Below are 16,811 nucleotides of genomic sequence, written 5' to 3'. Positions count from 1 at the left end.
ATCATGCTGTTTTTCGAATTGCGCTGTATTATAGACTGGAAAAAAGAAAACTTCGAAAAAAGATTTCAAATCTTTGAATTTGGCACATGTGGCACAAGGCAGGACCTCAGTGTGGATCTTTGACACACTGTTGAGTGGAGGACAAACCCAGCACGACCTCTGTTCTGGTTTATAGACTCCCAGTTTGCCATGGAGAGCCAGCTTTGGAAGTGATGCTTGCAAGTGATACTCCTGCATTTGTGCTAATTCACACTCTTAATTCTAGGGGGCAGTGTATTAAACATTTAGTCAAGCATAAAGAAGTATTAGGAACTGCTTTGTCTGCAAGGCAGAAGTCTAGCAGATGGTGATGCAGGATGTAGCTGTCTGAAGGTGAGACTAGGCTCTGCCTGACCACTGCTGTGGACAGATTTGTATGGAAAAGAATGTGCATTCTGGAGGAGGCTGGGGCCTGTGGTGACATTTTGATCACAGGTTTGGTGGAGGACAAGCTTCAGTGCTGTGCCTGTGGTATAAGAGCCCAGTTCACTTCTACCTGCATGCCGAATCCCCAGCCTGGGCTGTACAGCACGGCTAAGGACCCCCACCCTTTCAAAGCAAAACACCCCCACTTAGGGCCTACACTGCCCGAAAACCACAATTCATTTCTTAGAAGATACAAGGCAAATTCAATTGTCAAACTAGCTGAAACACCTGTTTGCCCTGAGTATTCAGCCATTCGGGTGCCATGCAAAGTGATATGATCAGCAGGCGACTCCGAGCACTGTGGTCTGCCAGCGCTTGTGCGTAATCTCTCCTGATCCAAGCAGATTTGGGCGGATCACATCCTGATAGATTCCGGGACAAAATAGACGGCAGTATTTGACGTACAGGTATCTTGTTTATATAGTGACTTAAATAACAATAGATACAAATAGGGTTCTTTCCAGTATTGTCACTTAGTGTTGTCATATTTGACTTTTATTGATTAAATCTCCATGTTTGCGCCAGCAAAAAAATAATTCTAGCCAGTCTGACAAAAAGTAGCACTTAATTCAGAAACCATAACCACGAATGTTTAATATATTTCATTACTTGGAAAGGCAGAGCAAATAAGAGATCTGTTAAGTCACAGTTTGGTCAGTGATCTTCACAACTGGTTTTGTCAAGTACGTAAGAACAGTTCCAAAGGAGAGGAGGCCAGTTGTTTGGAAGTTAGTAACAAATCACTCTAAGAATCTCGTCCAGCCGTTTCTTGAAAGACACCAGGGTGGGCTTGGGCAGCTTGTCCTTACTCCCACCACTCTTTGTGTAAAGAAGTGGTTTTAAATGTACTTACCTGGGCCACGAGGGCTTCTGGTTGTGATTCTACAATTCTCCATCATAAAAAACTAGACAATACAATTTGGACGTTAGATTTTCGGTGGTGTTTTGTGACAGATGCTTGTGGATATAACTGCGGGCTGCAACAAATTTCTATTGTTGACAGGCTCCAAAAAAGGAGCTTTTTAAGGAGCTATTAGCAAGATTTTTATCTGTATTAATTTGACATGTGTGACCTTTGTAGCTTTGGGTTAACTGGGAGACTGAATTTGCCAACATTAGAAATGTGAGCTGGAGAATGAACCTGGAGGATCGTTGCAGTGAGACCAGACACAGAGGGTCCAGTGATAGGAAGGGGGTCCCCAGAGACAGGCTCTGTACCGAGAGCCTGCCAGGAGCCCAGATGGATCTTTTAAAGTTCCTGCAGATGCAATGGAATGTCAGTGGCGTCAGTCACAGCCGAGAACTGCAATAAGGATACAGGGAGGCACAGCGAGTCAAAGCTTTTTTTGCGTAAGCTGTGGTGTTTGCATTAGATGGTTCCGTCAAACAGCAGCAGCACACCACCCAGTTCAGCTTCCCAGCTGCTGCTCCTGCGGCTCCTGCAGTTTATCATTAACCCACCCAGGCAATCGACATCCTGAACCCCGTCCGTGTGTGTAAACTGTGGTGAGCTGTGGTTTGGATTATCCTCTGCTTCACACTGTGCTGAAGTAATAATTAATTGCAGAGCAGATACCAGCACATAGGTCTGCTCTCCAGCTTGTGTGCAATGGGATGCAATAACCTGTTCCCATTCTGAAAAGCGTTGGCATGCGCTTACCCACAGACAGCAGACAGCTAAGCATGACACTTACATTGTCTTGCAAGGGGCCAGATACAAGGGGCCAGCAGTCACTGCTGGTGAAATACAGCCACAGACCGATCAGCCGTGTGACGTGTCCACGCTGGGGAACGGGAACGAGCCCTGTGCCCTGGTTGAGCAGTGAGGAGGAGGAGGATGCAGCTGCTCTGCTCAGTGAGGGGTAGACAGGCTGCTGGGGTAACCTCAGCAAGGAGGTTGTGAAGGAGACCCTTCGTCTGACACTCTGGAGGAGCCTCTTTAACATGAGACAGGCAGTAGCTTGGCGTGGTCCTGTATTTGAACCTGTCAGCCATGGGATATTAATGAGCAGTTCAGCCTGTTCTGGCTGGGGCAGAGAGCATTGCGATTGCAAGAACTTTTCGCACAAGTGTTGACCGGAGTGCAGTGGTGGGAGGGGGCTGGTCTGGAGGAGAGTCTGGGAATCTGCTTGGAAAGGCCCTTCTGTTCCCTTCCCCCCGATCCGAGCATGGCCTGCTGCTGGCACAGGCACCCGAGCGCCAGGCAGGCTGGTGTGGGCTCTATCTCACTGCGGCCTGCGTGAGCACCTCCTGGTCCTGGAGCTGCTCGCTCTGTTATGCTGCCTTGAAAGCTCTGTGGCACCCAGTCCAGCAGCGTGGGCAGACTGTCCTCTCCCCAGCCCGGGACGGGCCTGACACTGTCCAGAGACAGGGGCTCATCCTGAGCTCGGGACATCAGGGATGTGTCGCATTTTTAGTCTTTTCTCTCTAATTTGAGAACGGCCTTTCTTTGGGTTACTTTTGGTTTGCTTTACCATTCCCGATCCCTCTCTCCTTTATGAAGAAAGTCTTATCAGTGTTTACCTTTTCCAGGTAGTTCCTTGATGCATTCCAGCACATGGTCAGCCCACTAAAGTCAAACACACAGCTACTGTGAGCTCTCCAATTACTAAAATGATTGCAGTTGATGCCGGGAGCATAAGGGTCTATAATTCTCTAAAGCCCATCCACTGTGCTTTCTTTTTCTGTCTTGGCATAATTTATCCACCTGCTGTTTTCGGTGAAACAGCAGTGAGTCTGGCTGCCTCAGAGTCGAGTCAGTACGCCCCTTGGTTTAGAGATTCTGTCCTGCCTTGCTTGAGGATCGTCTCGTGATGCCCTTCTGAAATCCCATCATTGTCTTGTACCCTTTTCAGAGAATTAGGCTTTATTTCTCATGAAATACATTGCTAAACTGCACGTATACATTTGTGTGTGTGTGTGCAGTGTATGCAGTAAAATGAATGGATTTTAATAATAATAACATCACTTTATTAACCCTTTACAATTTCTTGCATTAGGAATTATCTTTTCGCATATCCCAGCTTGCTCTCCAGGAGACACACAGACAGGGAGAGAGCCTGGGGTCAGAGCACAGGTTCAGCCATTGTACGGCGCCCCTGGAGCAGTTGGGGTTCAGGGCCTTGCTCAGGAGCCTAACGGAGTAGGATTCCTCTGCCGGCTGCAGAGCCACCACTCCGCCCCGGGATTTTAAACTGAGAATTTGTTTTAGATAAAGAGTCATATCTGTACAGTCTGGGAGTCCACCTTGCAGTCTGTCACTTCACAGATGCTTTTGAATTCCTTTTATTGCCCTGATGTTCATTGAGCATCAGCCTCTTGGCTCTTCTTGCAAAAGATACGATTAGGCAACCTGCTTCATCAGTCCTTGATGCTCTGCATTTACACACAGCTAAACTGTCTTTATTTCAGTCTTCAAAGGCAGGTTACTTTCTATTCCCTTGGCGTTTCCATACAGGGGGCAGACAATAATGAATGCCTGATGGTCTGTTGGGTAGTTTCAGTTATGGCAGTCCTTTTGAAATTTACAGAGCATGTTAGCGAGATAAGATGCATCATTGAGGATTAAATGAAATATTTTCCCTTTACTGGTCCTGTTACAGAATGTGTTCTTTTCTGAAGGATGTTCCAAGTTGCTGAAGGGCACTAGGGTCTCCCATTGGGCATGGCAAAGATCAGGAGCCTCTGCACAGTGGAACCCCAGAGGGTCCAGGGAAACCCCAGAGCGAACCAGGGCTCACTGTGCTCCACTGTCAGTGGACTGGTCATCAGTGAGACTATTGGACACTGGATGCTCAGTTTTATTACTTTTGAAGTTTTCTTTTAGTAGGAGAATCGCAATTATTTTATTTTCAGTTGGCATGCATGTGCAAAATCGAACACATGTGCTGTTTGATAACAGGAGCCCCCAGTCGGAGGCACATGAGAAACATGTGGATTAGAGCCTGCAGCTCTTCTCCTACAGAGTCCCGGTCCTCCAGGCTCAGAGCCTGCAGCTCGTCTCCTACAGAGTCCCGGTCCTCCAGGCTCAGAGCCTGCAGCTCGTCTCCTACAGAGTCCCGGACCTCCAGGGGTCAGAGCCTGCAGCTCGTCTCCTACAGAGTCCCGGTCCTCCAGGGGTCAGAGCCTGCAGCTCGTCTCCTACAGAGTCCCGGTCCTCCAGGGGTCAGAGCCTGCAGCTCGTCTCCTACAGAGTCCCGGTCCTCCAGGGGTCAGAGCCTGCAGCTCGTCTCCTACAGAGTCCCGGTCCTCCAGGGGTCAGAGCCTGCAGCTCGTCTCCTACAGAGTCCCGGTCCTCCAGGCTCAGAGCCTGCAGCTCGTCTCCTACAGAGTCCCGGACCTCCAGGGTTTAGTGGCTAAAGGGCCATAACTGCCTGCAGGAGCTGAGGCCTGGAAGGAGCAGGGTGGGAGACTGGGGCTGCAGGCAGAAGATGGCTATGAGCTGATGCTGCCTTATCCCTCAGCAGCCAGACATACCGTATGAAAGCAATCTGCTGAACTCAGGTGAGCCGTCCCCAGAACCCACAGCCCTTTTGGACAAGCTGCAGTGTCATTAGGCAGGACAGCTGCCAGCAACAGGGCGCTTCAAGGAGTCACCTTATTCCAGCGCTCAGTTTACAGCTGGATTTTTGTTGGTGAAAGGAGGTTTCCTCCAGGCTGAATTGCTAGGCTGGACTCCTAATGACTAATGTCACTGCACAAGGACCCATCCCTCCATCCTGGGTGATTTGAAGTGAAACTATCTATCTTATCGTGTCGTTACTGTAACTGGAGTGTTGATTGAGGTTTATTAAGCAATATTCGGTCATTGACATCAGGAGTCCCCAGTCCTAGTCCTGGACGGCCACTGTTTTCAGTCTAGCTGGGCCCTTAACAGACATCCAGCTCATCGCTGGCTTAATTGGACCAGACTAACAGCTTTTCCCAGCTCAGGTGATGGAGCTTTAAAGAGACTCACTGTACCAATCTACAGGTACAGTGCCCAGGATCACCCCTGATTTAATATACCCCTTTCACTACTAATATTAATTCAATAAACCCACAAGTTACAAAAGCTAACTTGGGGGATGAAAGAGCTATGTAAATGTAGGGCCTTGTTCTGACTAAACCTCAGTCCCACCCTGTTATCCAGTGACCTGCACAGGCTGCAGGTTTGGGGGGCGATCCTTTGAAATCTAAAGAAAACAGAGCTCAGTGGAGGCCCTGCCTGAGTACACACTGCACGAGAGAGCATCAATTGTCTGCACTGATGGTATTTCGGAAAAGAAAGACCTCTAATCACTGTTTCTTGTGTATTTCTCAAGATTAATCGTGTTCATTATTTATTGTTCTATTAATGTATAATCTATTCCATACTGCACGTGAAATTAATGTCTTTTTAAGGAGCGAGCTCAGGGAACAGGATTTGAGTTCCTGTGAGGTGTAGAAGCAGCTCCTAGAGCTCAGGTGAGAGACTGAATGTTGCTGAAACTCATCTGTGACTTGCGAAATGCAGCATTGCACCATTGCAGTGACTGTCTGCCAGGGACCCTGAAACGGCCACTTCCACCCCAGTGCTCTGACAATGCTTGTCAGTACCTGAACTGTGGTGCTCTAATAATGATTGTACATTTCTGGTAGCTATTATGTTAACAGTGTGGGTCTTGAATGAGAGAGGGGGTCACCCAGCTATTAAAGGCACAAAACCCAAGGGACTGACCGGGGTCCCCTCAGACACAGCAGCGGTGAGATGGGGTGATCCAGCACTCCCGCGCCTCGCCCCAGGAGACACATAAATATGAAATCTTAGCACATTTATATAATCAGACTGCCAATCTGACAGATTCCTGGTTCACAGACTGAGGATCGCAGCCTCAGGACTCTCTGGGGCACTTTGTATTTTCTCCACTAGGTGGCAGCATGCGCAGGGCCCTGCTTTTTTACAGCAAAGAAGACCAGGCTGATCCAGCACACGGAAATGGCTATTTTCAATAAAAATTAGATTTTGAAATAAATTAACATGAACCTGGCTTAATGTTGTTTTTTTTAATCTGTACTGAACCAGGGATCGCAGAAGAAAACCTGAGAGAGTCGTGAGACCGGACACTGGACAGGACTACAGCAGCCCACCTCGGACACAGGCTGACCTGGGGTGACCTGGGGTGACCTGGGGTGGCAGGCCTGTGGGGCACAGGTACCTCAGAAAAACAAGACACAGCAGAGCACAGCTCAGATCACAAAGCTCTTCTGAGTAGCTGCAGGAATGCACTGCCTCTCTGTTTGTCTGGGTTGTAGGAAATTCTTCATCAGAGGAGCAGGACACAGTCTTGTGCAGATTCAGTTTTATTGAGCTCAATAGGTGAAGCTCAATAGGTGAAGGTCCAACAGCGCACGCTGTGTCTGTTCTGTGGGGCAGACCTGGCGCGCTTCATCAGAGGAGCAGGACACAGTCTTGTGCACATTCAGTTTTAATAAAACTGAAAATAAGCCCTTTCTGTGCTAGACCTTGTAAGCAGTGGAAGAAATGTGTTCATGAAGCTGCCATTTGGAAACAGTGCCAGTGCCTCCGGCCATTCTGAGCCCCAGGCTGGTTCGGGCTGCAGGAAAGGGTCAACCTGCTTCCAGAGCAAGCATGCGGGACAGCCCCCTGCTGGCAGAACATCGCTACTGCAGCGCAGGACCCGCCGGAGCTTGACTCTGCAGGCAGCTGCGTTCAGGCCCGCCGTCTGTACCCACGGCACCGTGCCCCCGGGTCCAGGCGTCACGCTCTCGCCCCGGTCTGTACGTCTGTACCCACGGCACCGTGCCCCGGGGTCCAGGCGTCACGCTCTCGCCCCGGTCTGTACGTCTGTACCCACGGCACCGTGCCCCGAGGTCCAGGCGTCACGCTCTCGCCCCGGTCTGTACGTCTGTACCCACGGCACCGTGCCCCGAGGTCCAGGTGTCACGCTCTCGCCCCGGTCTGTGCGTCTGTACCCACGGCACCGTGCCCCGGGGTCCAGGTGTCACGCTCTCGCCCCGGTCTGTACGTCTGTACCCACGGCACCGTGCCCCGGGGTCCAGGTGTCACGCTCTCGCCCCGGTCTGTACGTCTGTACCCACGGCACCGTGCCCCGAGGTCCAGGTGTCACGCTCTCGCCCCGGTCTGTACGTCTGTACCCACGGCACCGTGCCCCGAGGTCCAGGTGTCACGCTCTCGCCCGGGGCTGCACGTCTGTACCCACGGCACCGTGCCCCGAGGTCCAGGTGTCACGCTCTCGCCCCGGTCTGTACGTCTGTACCCACGGCACCGTGCCCCGAGGTCCAGGTGTCACGCTCTCGCCCCGGTCTGTACGTCTGTACCCACGGCACCGTGCCCCGAGGTCCAGGTGTCACGCTCTCGCCCCGGTCTGTACGTCTGTACCCACGGCACCGTGCCCCGGGGTCCAGGTGTCACGCTCTCGCCCCGGTCTGTACGTCTGTACCCACGGCACCGTGCCCCGGGGTCCAGGTGTCACGCTCTCGCCCCGGTCTGTACGTCTGTACCCACGGCACCGTGCCCCGAGGTCCAGGTGTCACGCTCTCGCCCCGGGTCTGGGAAGAGCACCCCTACACACGCTGCTGCTGGTCCTGACACCGCAGAGACACTGCCCGGGCCCTGCCGCCCTCCGCTCTCCCGCAGAGCTGTCGGAGCGGGGCAGCAGCGAGGTGTGTGGACGCTGCTCTCCCAGCCAGTTTGGGGCTCGACCGGGCAAACCAGAACTGCCTGCCTCCGCTGCAGCGAGAGCAGGGCAGCCTGACACCAGGCTCCCAGGATCGGCTCGGGCAGCAAACAATGGGGCTGCAGACAGCTGTCCTCTCCGCTCCGCGAGCACGAGATCTATCATCGCCCCTCCCGCCGACCTCCGCAGCCCTGTGGAGGGATCTCCCCTCTCAGAGATCCTGTTTGTTTCCCGGCCGTTCCTCTTTCCCAGGCTGAGCTGTGCGGGGGAGGCCGCTGTGTGAGTGCAGAGAGGGGGCCGTTGGCTATATAAGAAGGGGCAGGCCGGGCTCCAGCCGCCCTCAGCTGACTGGAGGCGCGCGGGAGCATGTCTGGGCTGCTCTGGCTGCTGCTCTGCTGCGGCGCTCTACACTGCGCGGGTAGGTTTCCACACAGGGGAGCAGATACTCCAACCTCAGGCTTCCACTTCCCGGAGCAGCTGAGGCACAGGGAGCAGGGCGGAGGTATTTAGACAGGGGGCCGTGAGGAGGCACCCTGGGAACTCGCTGCTCGGCATTGTCTGAAACTCGTCGCAATGCTGAAATCGAAAGAGAGCGTTCATTTCTCGGGCTTGCGGAGGGAGGGACAGGGACGAGAGGTCTTGGCCTTGAAGTGTCCTGAATAACGAGGCACCCCGTTAATGTGTGCACTGTCTCCCCAGGAGCGAACCCCGAAGACGAAGCCCTGGACCAGGCAATAGAGGAGAACCTTCCGACAAACTGTGATTATCCCCACATGAACTTAAAGACATGGGTTTGATAGCTGGCTTCCCTGTAACTGTTAACAGTGACATTATTGTTATTATTATTGTTATTATTATTGTTATTATTGTTGTTGTTATGATTATTGTTACCAACAATGTGAGGCATATGGCACAGATCGTTTTAGCCGGTGTCTTCTTCATTATTGTTGTCCTCCAGGGCCCGACCTGAAGCCCGCAGTCCTGATGGCTGATCTGAAGGGAGCTGTGGCCAAGCGTGAGTGAGCCCCCATCCTCCCTGTCGGACAGCGGGTCCGCTCTGAGCTCGCCTGCGCTACCGCCACCTGCAGCTGGGGGGATCCCAGTCTCTCCTCCGTGCCTTCGTGGTGTACTCATCTGCTTGTGCGTGTGCTCATTTTGCTTTCCTTTGCTTTTCACTGTGCAGTTTTGACCTCGGCGCTGGCCCGGTGGAGAGGTCTGAATGATGGCCAGGAGCAAGTGGACCCCCAGAATAGCACCGCACCTCAGTGTAAGTGTGTGGCACTGCCAGGCCAGGAGACAGCTGTGTCAATCCTATTCGCATGTCCAGTGGTTTCTCGTGGCTTTACTCCCTGGTAATTATCACCGAGTAGTAGCTGACACCCATCCAGCTCTGTTCAGACACTGTCGCAGTCGCTTGTACGCGTCACCAGCTGCACTGACTCGGTGCCCTCCTGTCTGTGCTGTCTCTCACCTACAGTAGCTGCCAACGACACTGCGACAGGAGAAGCCATGCTGGGGCCAGCAGGTGAGTGCAGCTGAGGCGCCTGGGTGGGGAGGAGGGACCTGGAGACTCCTGCAGGGTGCAGGCCGGAGAACTGTGGCCTAGCAGTATGAGGCCGCCAGGCAATGTGGTAGAAATGTTTCAAAACGATGAGACGTGCGAAATTTCCCGCTGTAAACTGTCATGAGGCACGGTCTGCTCTGGGGACAGGACAGGCGACGTGCCATCTGACGATCTGGCCGTCCAGCGGCCCAGGAGCGTCTCTGGGCTGGACCAAGCAGGGAGCTGCTGCCTGTGGTCGGTTAGGCAGGGTGTTTCTCTGAAGGCTTCGGCTTCTGCTCAGTGGAGACCAGTGTCATTCCCTGGGTCCTCACCTGCCAGTGAGCCAGAGTGCTTTTATTTCTATTCATTGGCATGGAAGTCAGTTGGTGTTCCTTCTCATTGAAGATGTTTTACTTAAATGTGAGACTTAAGCTAAAACCATGAAGGGCATGGAGACTGTTGGGAAGTATGTAACAGGTGAAAAATTAAAACACAGGACCAGAACATATGTGTATGAAATCTGATCATTGTAAGCACAAAATCATCATTAATGTGCTTGTCATTGTAAAAATACAGTAGTTCAGGTGGGGAGCTGCGTCAGCATGCGTAGGCTACAAAGGAACAAGTAACAGGTTGTTAAAGAAGAGAGAAAACACAACGTTTCAGCCGTGGAGCCTTCTTCAGGTGTGGCTCCACGGCCGAAACGTTGTGTTCTCTTTCTTCTTTTTTTCAGCATGGAATAAACCTGTTACTTGTTCCTTTGTAAAAATATGTTTTTTGCAACTTACTTTTTGCTATTTTTTCTTTCCATTCACCAGCCCACACACATAAACAAGTCACAAAGGTTTCTGAAACATTCTTGTGTACATGATGCTTATAGAAATCTCACATTAAAACGAAGGGACACAGTGAGAAGCAGCAGATGTACTGTATGTTTTATCTCAGGTTTCCAGAGATACCATGACATCCCAGTTATTGTTCCTTGTTACATTTCATTAAAGGAAGATTTTATTGTTGATTGTAGGTCAGGATGTCCAAACTCTGGACCAAGAATTGTATTATGCTGCTGGGCTACCCTCAAAAGGTATGACAAACCTCTACAAAGCAAGCATGCAAAATCTGATGACTCCAGAAGAGTAAGAACAGGGTCTTGGAGCATCTGTTCCTGTGGTACTTTTACTGTGATGAATTATTACTGATTTATGTTATCGGAAGGGACTGACATTGGCACCCAGTATAGCTTAGGAGCTTTATTCTGAACCCACAGCCCTCCAGACACACGTCCAGTCCTGACAGCGGAGTGGCTCAGGGAGAATCATAATAGATCACAATAGATGGGAGGGCTTTCCCTGAGGGCTGCTCCTGTTCCGAGACGCCAGGGTGATGGAGCCACATCAGAGTGGCCCGGGCCCTGGGCAGCCTAGAGGTGGCCAGCACTGACCAGCTGGCCCCTCGCCGTCCCGGACACCCCCAAGGAGCCCACTGGCCAGAGGAGGACGTGAGAGCTCAGAGCTCCCCATGCAGCAGATCCCGGCCGGAGCCACTCGTGGTTTAAGGTGCCTTACACACAAGCAGCCTTTGAGCTGTGCCTGTGCCTCCCCAGGGCGCTTCTCTGTAAGACCCTACTGGATGAATCTGGACCCCAGGGTGCTCAACAATTCTGACTCGACAGGTGAGGACACGCCCCTCGTCCATGACATGCTTGTTCTCCTGTGCTGTACGCAGCTGCTACTTCCTCTAACTTCCCTTTCAGCTGAAGGAGGTCTGTTGATCTTTGAACAGACACTTGCAAGCTGCCCTTTTTGTTTCTTGTTGAAATAATAATAATAATAATAATAATAATAATAATAATAATAAAAATAATAATAATAATAATAATAATTGCTTACACTTATATAGCGCTTTTCTGGACACCCCACTCATGGGGATCCCCTCCACCCCCCCCAGTGTGCAGCACCACCAATCCAGCAGGTCTTCCCTGAGCCCCTTTAGATCTGCAGTGAGACCTGTGTGAAGACCCGTGGAAAGAGTTCAGCATCCTTCTGGGGGCTGCTGGCATGCAGACCTAGAGGACCATGAAACAATACGGGCGTTAGATTCTGTATGTGTCACGCCCAGCACACCTAGAGGGCGCTCTGCTTCTGTCCTGTTCCTGGTTCCCTGTGATTATTCATGTCTTTCTGGTGTGTCTTGTTGTATAGCCTCTTTACTTCCTGCTTCTGCTTTGCTCCGTGCTCAGCATTGAGGTTCGGATGTCCTGAGACCCGCCGAGCACCAGGTCGCTCCTGTCTGTGGCCTGAGGGCTTAGGTCTCTATGGCATTTCCTGAACAGCTGAGCCTGGGCTAACCCCCATCCCACCGCTACGCACAGGGTCTTTATCGCTCTCCTGCCTCTCCACGGCTCGTCCCTTCCCACCCGCGACAGCATGTTTCTGTGCTGTGATCGAGCTCTGTTCTGTCCTGTGCGTGAAGTTGGAGTGTGCAGCACCTGGGGCTTCGGCCACTTCCACACCTTCGACAACTTCATGTACGACTTCTCCGGCACCTGTAACTACATCCTCGCCAGCGACTGCAGGTCCCTGACCCCCGCCTTCAACGTCCAGATGAGGAGAGATGCTCTGGGCAGCATCCAGTGCATCGTGATTGAGCTGCCCTCTTCCACGGTCCGGGTCAACAGGGAAGGCATCACCCTTGATGGGAGGTGAGCCTGACACTCGTTCCTCTTCCCTTTTCCTGTGGTTTTCCCATAATCCCCGGCTTGCCGGATGATCGATGGCCGCCCAGCGATGGCAGCAGAGGGGGCTCGAACCTTAACTCACTGCCACGAACTCTGGGAACCTAAACCGAAGAATGACACCTTCTCCCTCTGTCCCACGTGCTGACACATTATCCCCGGACTCTCTTCTGTCTCCTGTCTCCTGATTCCTGATCCCGGACTGTCCGCCCCCACAGGAACATTCCCCTTCCCTTCTTCTCAGAAGGGGTCCTGATCCGGACGTTTGGGATTCTGGTGCGCCTGGAAGTGAAGCCGATCAACCTCATTGTGATGTGGAATCGTGAGGACTATCTGACGGTAGGGCAGCGGGCTTACCACAGCAGCCTGGCCTCCTCCTCCTGTGTGGCTGCACGTGCAGTACATCTCAGCTGCTTCGTTTCACCCCTTTCAGGTGGAAGTTGGGGAAAACTTTCAAAACAGAACATGTGGTCTGTGTGGAGACTTCAATGGTGATCCCTTGAAATCTGAGTTTGAAGGGAACTGTAAGTTCAGCCTTTTACAAATGATCCCTTTAAAAAGGTGTAAATGATGGAAAACGTATTCTAGTTTAAAATGTTTGGAGGTTTTTATTCAGCTGCAATTAACATTTAAACTTCTTCCAGTGGAAACTTTTTGTGATTTGAACTCCAAACCTATAATAAGTAGAGGCTTTAGCTCTTTCTGAGTTTGCGTAAGTTGACATCTTGTACAACATCCTTAATTTCTGTGTCTTCTGTGTGTCTTGGCTTGTTGTCATAGTAATACCATTCCAGTTCGCCAACGAGCAACAGGAAGATGATCCGAACGAAGCCTGTCTGCCGCTGGAGTCCAGCTGCTCCTCAGGGATCATCTGTATTGAATATGTAAGATAATAAGAAAGCAATTCAAGTTTCTGTCTCTGCTGCTGCCTCGTGTGTAAATTAATACCCCAGGCTGAGGTCTTCTAGAAGCTCACTGCCTGCTGCAGGGCCCACAGGAGAAGTGAGGGGTGAGGTCAGAGGTCAGAGGTGAAGGGTGAGGGTGAGGGTGAGGGTGAGGGGTGAGGGTGAGAGGTGAATGCCTGCTGTGTCTGGGGTTTCCTTATACACTGATCTCACTCTCCAGACTCAGTCGGGGCTGCACGTGAAAAACACGGGGTGGGTAGAGAGAGAAGACTGTGGCTCACAGGCCTGTGCACAGAGCACTGAGAGGAGAGAGAAGGCTGTGGCTCACAGGCCTGTGCACAGAGCTCTGAGGGGAGAGAGAGGAGGTTGGCTGACAGGCCTGTGCACAGAGCTCTGAGAGGAGAGAGAGGAGGTTGGCTGACAGGCCTGTGCACAGAGCTCCGAGAGGAGAGAGAGAAGGCTGTGGCTCACAGGCCTGTGCACAGAGCTCTGAGAGGAGAGAGAGGAGGTTGGCTGACAGGCCTGTGCACAGAGCTCTGAGAGGAGAGAGAAGACTGTGGCTCACAGGCCTGCGCACAGAGCTCTGAGAGGAGAGAGAGGAGGTTGGCTGACAGGCCTGTGCACAGAGCTCTGAGAGGAGAGAGAGGAGGTTGGCTGACAGGCCTGTGCACAGAGCTCTGAGAGGAGAGAGAGGAGGTTGGCTCACAGGCCTGTGCACAGAGCTCTGAGAGGAGAGAGAGGAGGTTGGCTCACAGGCCTGTGCATGGACAACAGCTCTCTGAGAGAGCGGTTGCTCAGACCGACTCTTGCGCTGTCTGCTCTCCCAGGCCTACCTGTGTAAAGAGCTGCTGGACAAAGTGGCCCTGCACTGCCCCGTGGACAAGGAGCTCTATGTCATCCGCTGCCAGCAGGACCTGTGTCTGGGGCCGGAGAAGGGGCAGGTGCAGTCCAGCTGCAGCACGCTGACCGAGTACGCCAGGGTGTGCGCCAGGATCGCGCCCGAGACAGTCAGCCGCTGGAGGACGGCCAGCCTGTGCAGTGAGTGACCTCCCACTGCCACACGCGCAGCGCACACAGCGCACATGCGCACGCTCACGCTGGGGGCTCTGAGCTCACGGCTGACGAGCTTTGATCTGTCTCAGCCGTTGGACACTGCCCGGAGAACCAGGTGTACCTGGAGACGGGCTCCCCCTGCAGGCAGACCTGCTCCAGGCCCCGGTTCAGGTGTCCCGCTGTCTACAACCCCGGCTGCTTCTGTCCCAACGGTGAGTGGCTGTGGGGTCTCGGGCGGCTCGGGCGCAGCCCTGCAGGAGGGGAGCAGTTTTGCAGTTTTGCTGGCGAGTCGTGCCCAGTGCCAGGGGCTGGGCGTGAGCCACAGTGCTCCAGCGATGGGGTCAGAAAGAAGGCAGTTCTGCATGGATTGAGGAAGAAGTGATCGGTGATGCACTCAGGGTCCGTCTGTCTTTTTAAAACCCGCAGGAACGGTCCTGGACAACATCTCTGAGAAGAGCAGGTGTGTCCAGTTGGAAGAGTGCCCGTGTGTCAACAATGGGCACAAGTACCAGGCGGGGCAGAGAAGGGAGTCTCGCTGTGAATCATGGTGAGTTGACCTGTAGCTTGTTTCCGCAACGTGCACAGCCTTTCAGTACTGTTAGAATCAGCTCGTGCAGCGTGGCACAGAACCCAGCGCTGTCCAGAGACGTTGCGCAGTCTGTGCCAGGCCCTGCTGAGGCTGTGGGTGTAGCTCAGTGGCGCGGCGATGTGACGTGCCCTGCAGGTGAATTAAAGGCTCTGCTGTCCCCTGTGCACGCAGCGTGTGCCTCAACAGCCGCTGGGAGTGCAAGGAGCGCTTCTGCCCACACACCTGCGCGGTGGAGGGCGGTTCCCACGTCACCAGCTTCGACTCGCACAAGTACCGCTTCCACGGCTCCTGCACCTACGTGCTGCTCAAGGTCAGACACCTGCCTCCCGCCCCCCTGCCTCCTGCCTCCTGCTCCTCTCCTCCTTCCTCCTGCTCCTCTCCTCCTGCCTCCCTCCTTCCTCCTCCTGCTCCTCTCCTCCTGCCTCCTGCCTCCTGCCTCTTGCTCCTCTCCTCCTGCCTCGCTCCTCCTGCCTCCTTGCTCCTCTCCTCCTGCCTCGCTCCTCCTGCCTCCCTGCTCCTCTCCTCCTGCCTCGCTCCTCCTGCCTCCCTGCTCCTCTCTACTCCTGCCTCGCTCCTCCTGCCTCCTGCTCCTTTCCTCCTGCCTCCCTGCTCCTCTCCTCCTTCCTCCTGCTCCTCTCCTCCTGCTTCCCTCCTCCCTCCTCCTGCTCCTTTCCTCCCGCCTCCTGCCTCCTGCCTCTTGCTTCTCTCCTGCCTCGCTCCTCCTGCCTCCTGCTCCTCTCCTCCTGCCTCGCTCCTGCGCCCTGACTAAGACACCCGCAGTCTGGCCCTGGAGACGCAGTGACTGAAGTCAGCCCCGCCTGGCACAAGTGGCCAGAGCATCCCACTCCACTCTGCCCCCAGTCTCGAAACGGGCACCCAGCGTTTCTCTCCTCTCATGCGCCGCAGCCCAGAGGGTTAGGATACAAACTGGAAGGTTAAGAATGAAAATCTTTTATTTGTCTGCAAGTTATCAAAAGTCTACAGGACATCCAGTTGCCATTCATTATTTTAATATGGATGGGATGTACGTCTGACCATTTATTACTATTACGTGTTTTATTACAGTATATTTTTTTTATCCTGAATAGATTGGCTTCCCTCTTCCTTCTTATTCAATATCCTTTCCTTTGCTATTTCATCGCCTGTATCTTACTGTAGGCCTTATCTGCTCTGGCTTGCAGTGTTGTGTCTGATCTCCTGGCCTCCTGTGCAGTGTGAGTGTACAGTACGCTGTGTCACTGTGCGTGCGCTGCTGTGTCCTCAGAGCGCTCTCCTGCCCTGGGGCGGCATGGTGATGGGACACTTCCACAAGTGCGGCGCCGGAGAGCGGCAGTCCTGCCTGTCGGCCGTCTCCTTCGCCTCCACGCAGGTACCGGACCCCTGCGGTCCTGCCCCGAACCGGGCCGCCTCGCACCCCGCGAAGATGACGAGGTAACGAAGCATTTCGCGTCTCCGAAAGCGAACTGACAGCGCGCTCCCTTCCGCGTGTCCGCAGGCCACCTTCAGCCTCGACCGGCACGGAGTTCAAGTGGAGAATCAGAAAGTCCAGCACCTCCCCCTCCGAACAGGTACAGCCCCCGACCGCGCCTCCCGCGGCGCCGCGCGTCACCATGGCTGCCCGCCCCAACCCGCTCTGTCCTCCCCCCCCAGAGCACTTCGTCATTTTCAACCAGTCGTCCAGCTTCCTGCAGGTGGACATGTGGCCCTGGCTGACCCTGCAGCTGCAGCTGCAGCCGGTCCTCAGCGTGTACCTGCGGGCGGAGAAGAAGCTCTTCGGGCTGACGAAAGGTCAGGGTCAGGGTCCGGCTCTGCGGAAGATAATAATAAACTTGATTGTACTGTA

At 53.4% G+C, this 16,811-nt stretch overlaps 1 protein-coding gene across 4 annotated transcripts in view; it reads left to right on the top strand.

Annotated features, from left to right (window-relative positions):
- Window positions 1-16,811, top strand: part of LOC102691118 (mucin-6) — a 49,716-nt gene that overhangs the window by 7,558 nt on the left and 25,347 nt on the right. For 3 of the 4 annotated variants that reach the window (XM_069181771.1, XM_069181772.1, XM_069181773.1), the window contains 18 exons: window positions 6,509-6,637; window positions 8,844-8,903; window positions 9,103-9,159; window positions 9,328-9,411; window positions 9,622-9,669; window positions 10,712-10,771; window positions 11,291-11,359; window positions 12,160-12,388; window positions 12,640-12,760; window positions 12,855-12,945; window positions 13,202-13,305; window positions 14,154-14,364; window positions 14,469-14,591; window positions 14,806-14,926; window positions 15,140-15,278; window positions 16,233-16,337; window positions 16,464-16,536; window positions 16,619-16,756. In XM_069181771.1, coding sequence (XP_069037872.1) covers window positions 9,129-9,159; window positions 9,328-9,411; window positions 9,622-9,669; window positions 10,712-10,771; window positions 11,291-11,359; window positions 12,160-12,388; window positions 12,640-12,760; window positions 12,855-12,945; window positions 13,202-13,305; window positions 14,154-14,364; window positions 14,469-14,591; window positions 14,806-14,926; window positions 15,140-15,278; window positions 16,233-16,337; window positions 16,464-16,536; window positions 16,619-16,756 — 1,747 coding nt within the window. In that variant the 5' untranslated portion in view covers window positions 6,509-6,637; window positions 8,844-8,903; window positions 9,103-9,128. Of the gene's footprint in view, window positions 1-6,508; window positions 6,638-7,662; window positions 8,563-8,843; window positions 8,904-9,102; window positions 9,160-9,327; window positions 9,412-9,621; window positions 9,670-10,711; window positions 10,772-11,290; window positions 11,360-12,159; window positions 12,389-12,639; window positions 12,761-12,854; window positions 12,946-13,201; window positions 13,306-14,153; window positions 14,365-14,468; window positions 14,592-14,805; window positions 14,927-15,139; window positions 15,279-16,232; window positions 16,338-16,463; window positions 16,537-16,618; window positions 16,757-16,811 lie in introns of those variants that run through there. The other variant, XM_069181770.1, reaches the window with a different exon arrangement.

This window comes from Lepisosteus oculatus, chromosome 21 (assembly GCF_040954835.1).
Source record: "Lepisosteus oculatus isolate fLepOcu1 chromosome 21, fLepOcu1.hap2, whole genome shotgun sequence".
Taxonomy (NCBI): Eukaryota; Metazoa; Chordata; class Actinopteri; order Semionotiformes; family Lepisosteidae; genus Lepisosteus; species Lepisosteus oculatus.
Note: the sequence above shows the minus strand (reverse complement) of the source record. Positions and strands in the feature narration are given on the sequence as shown.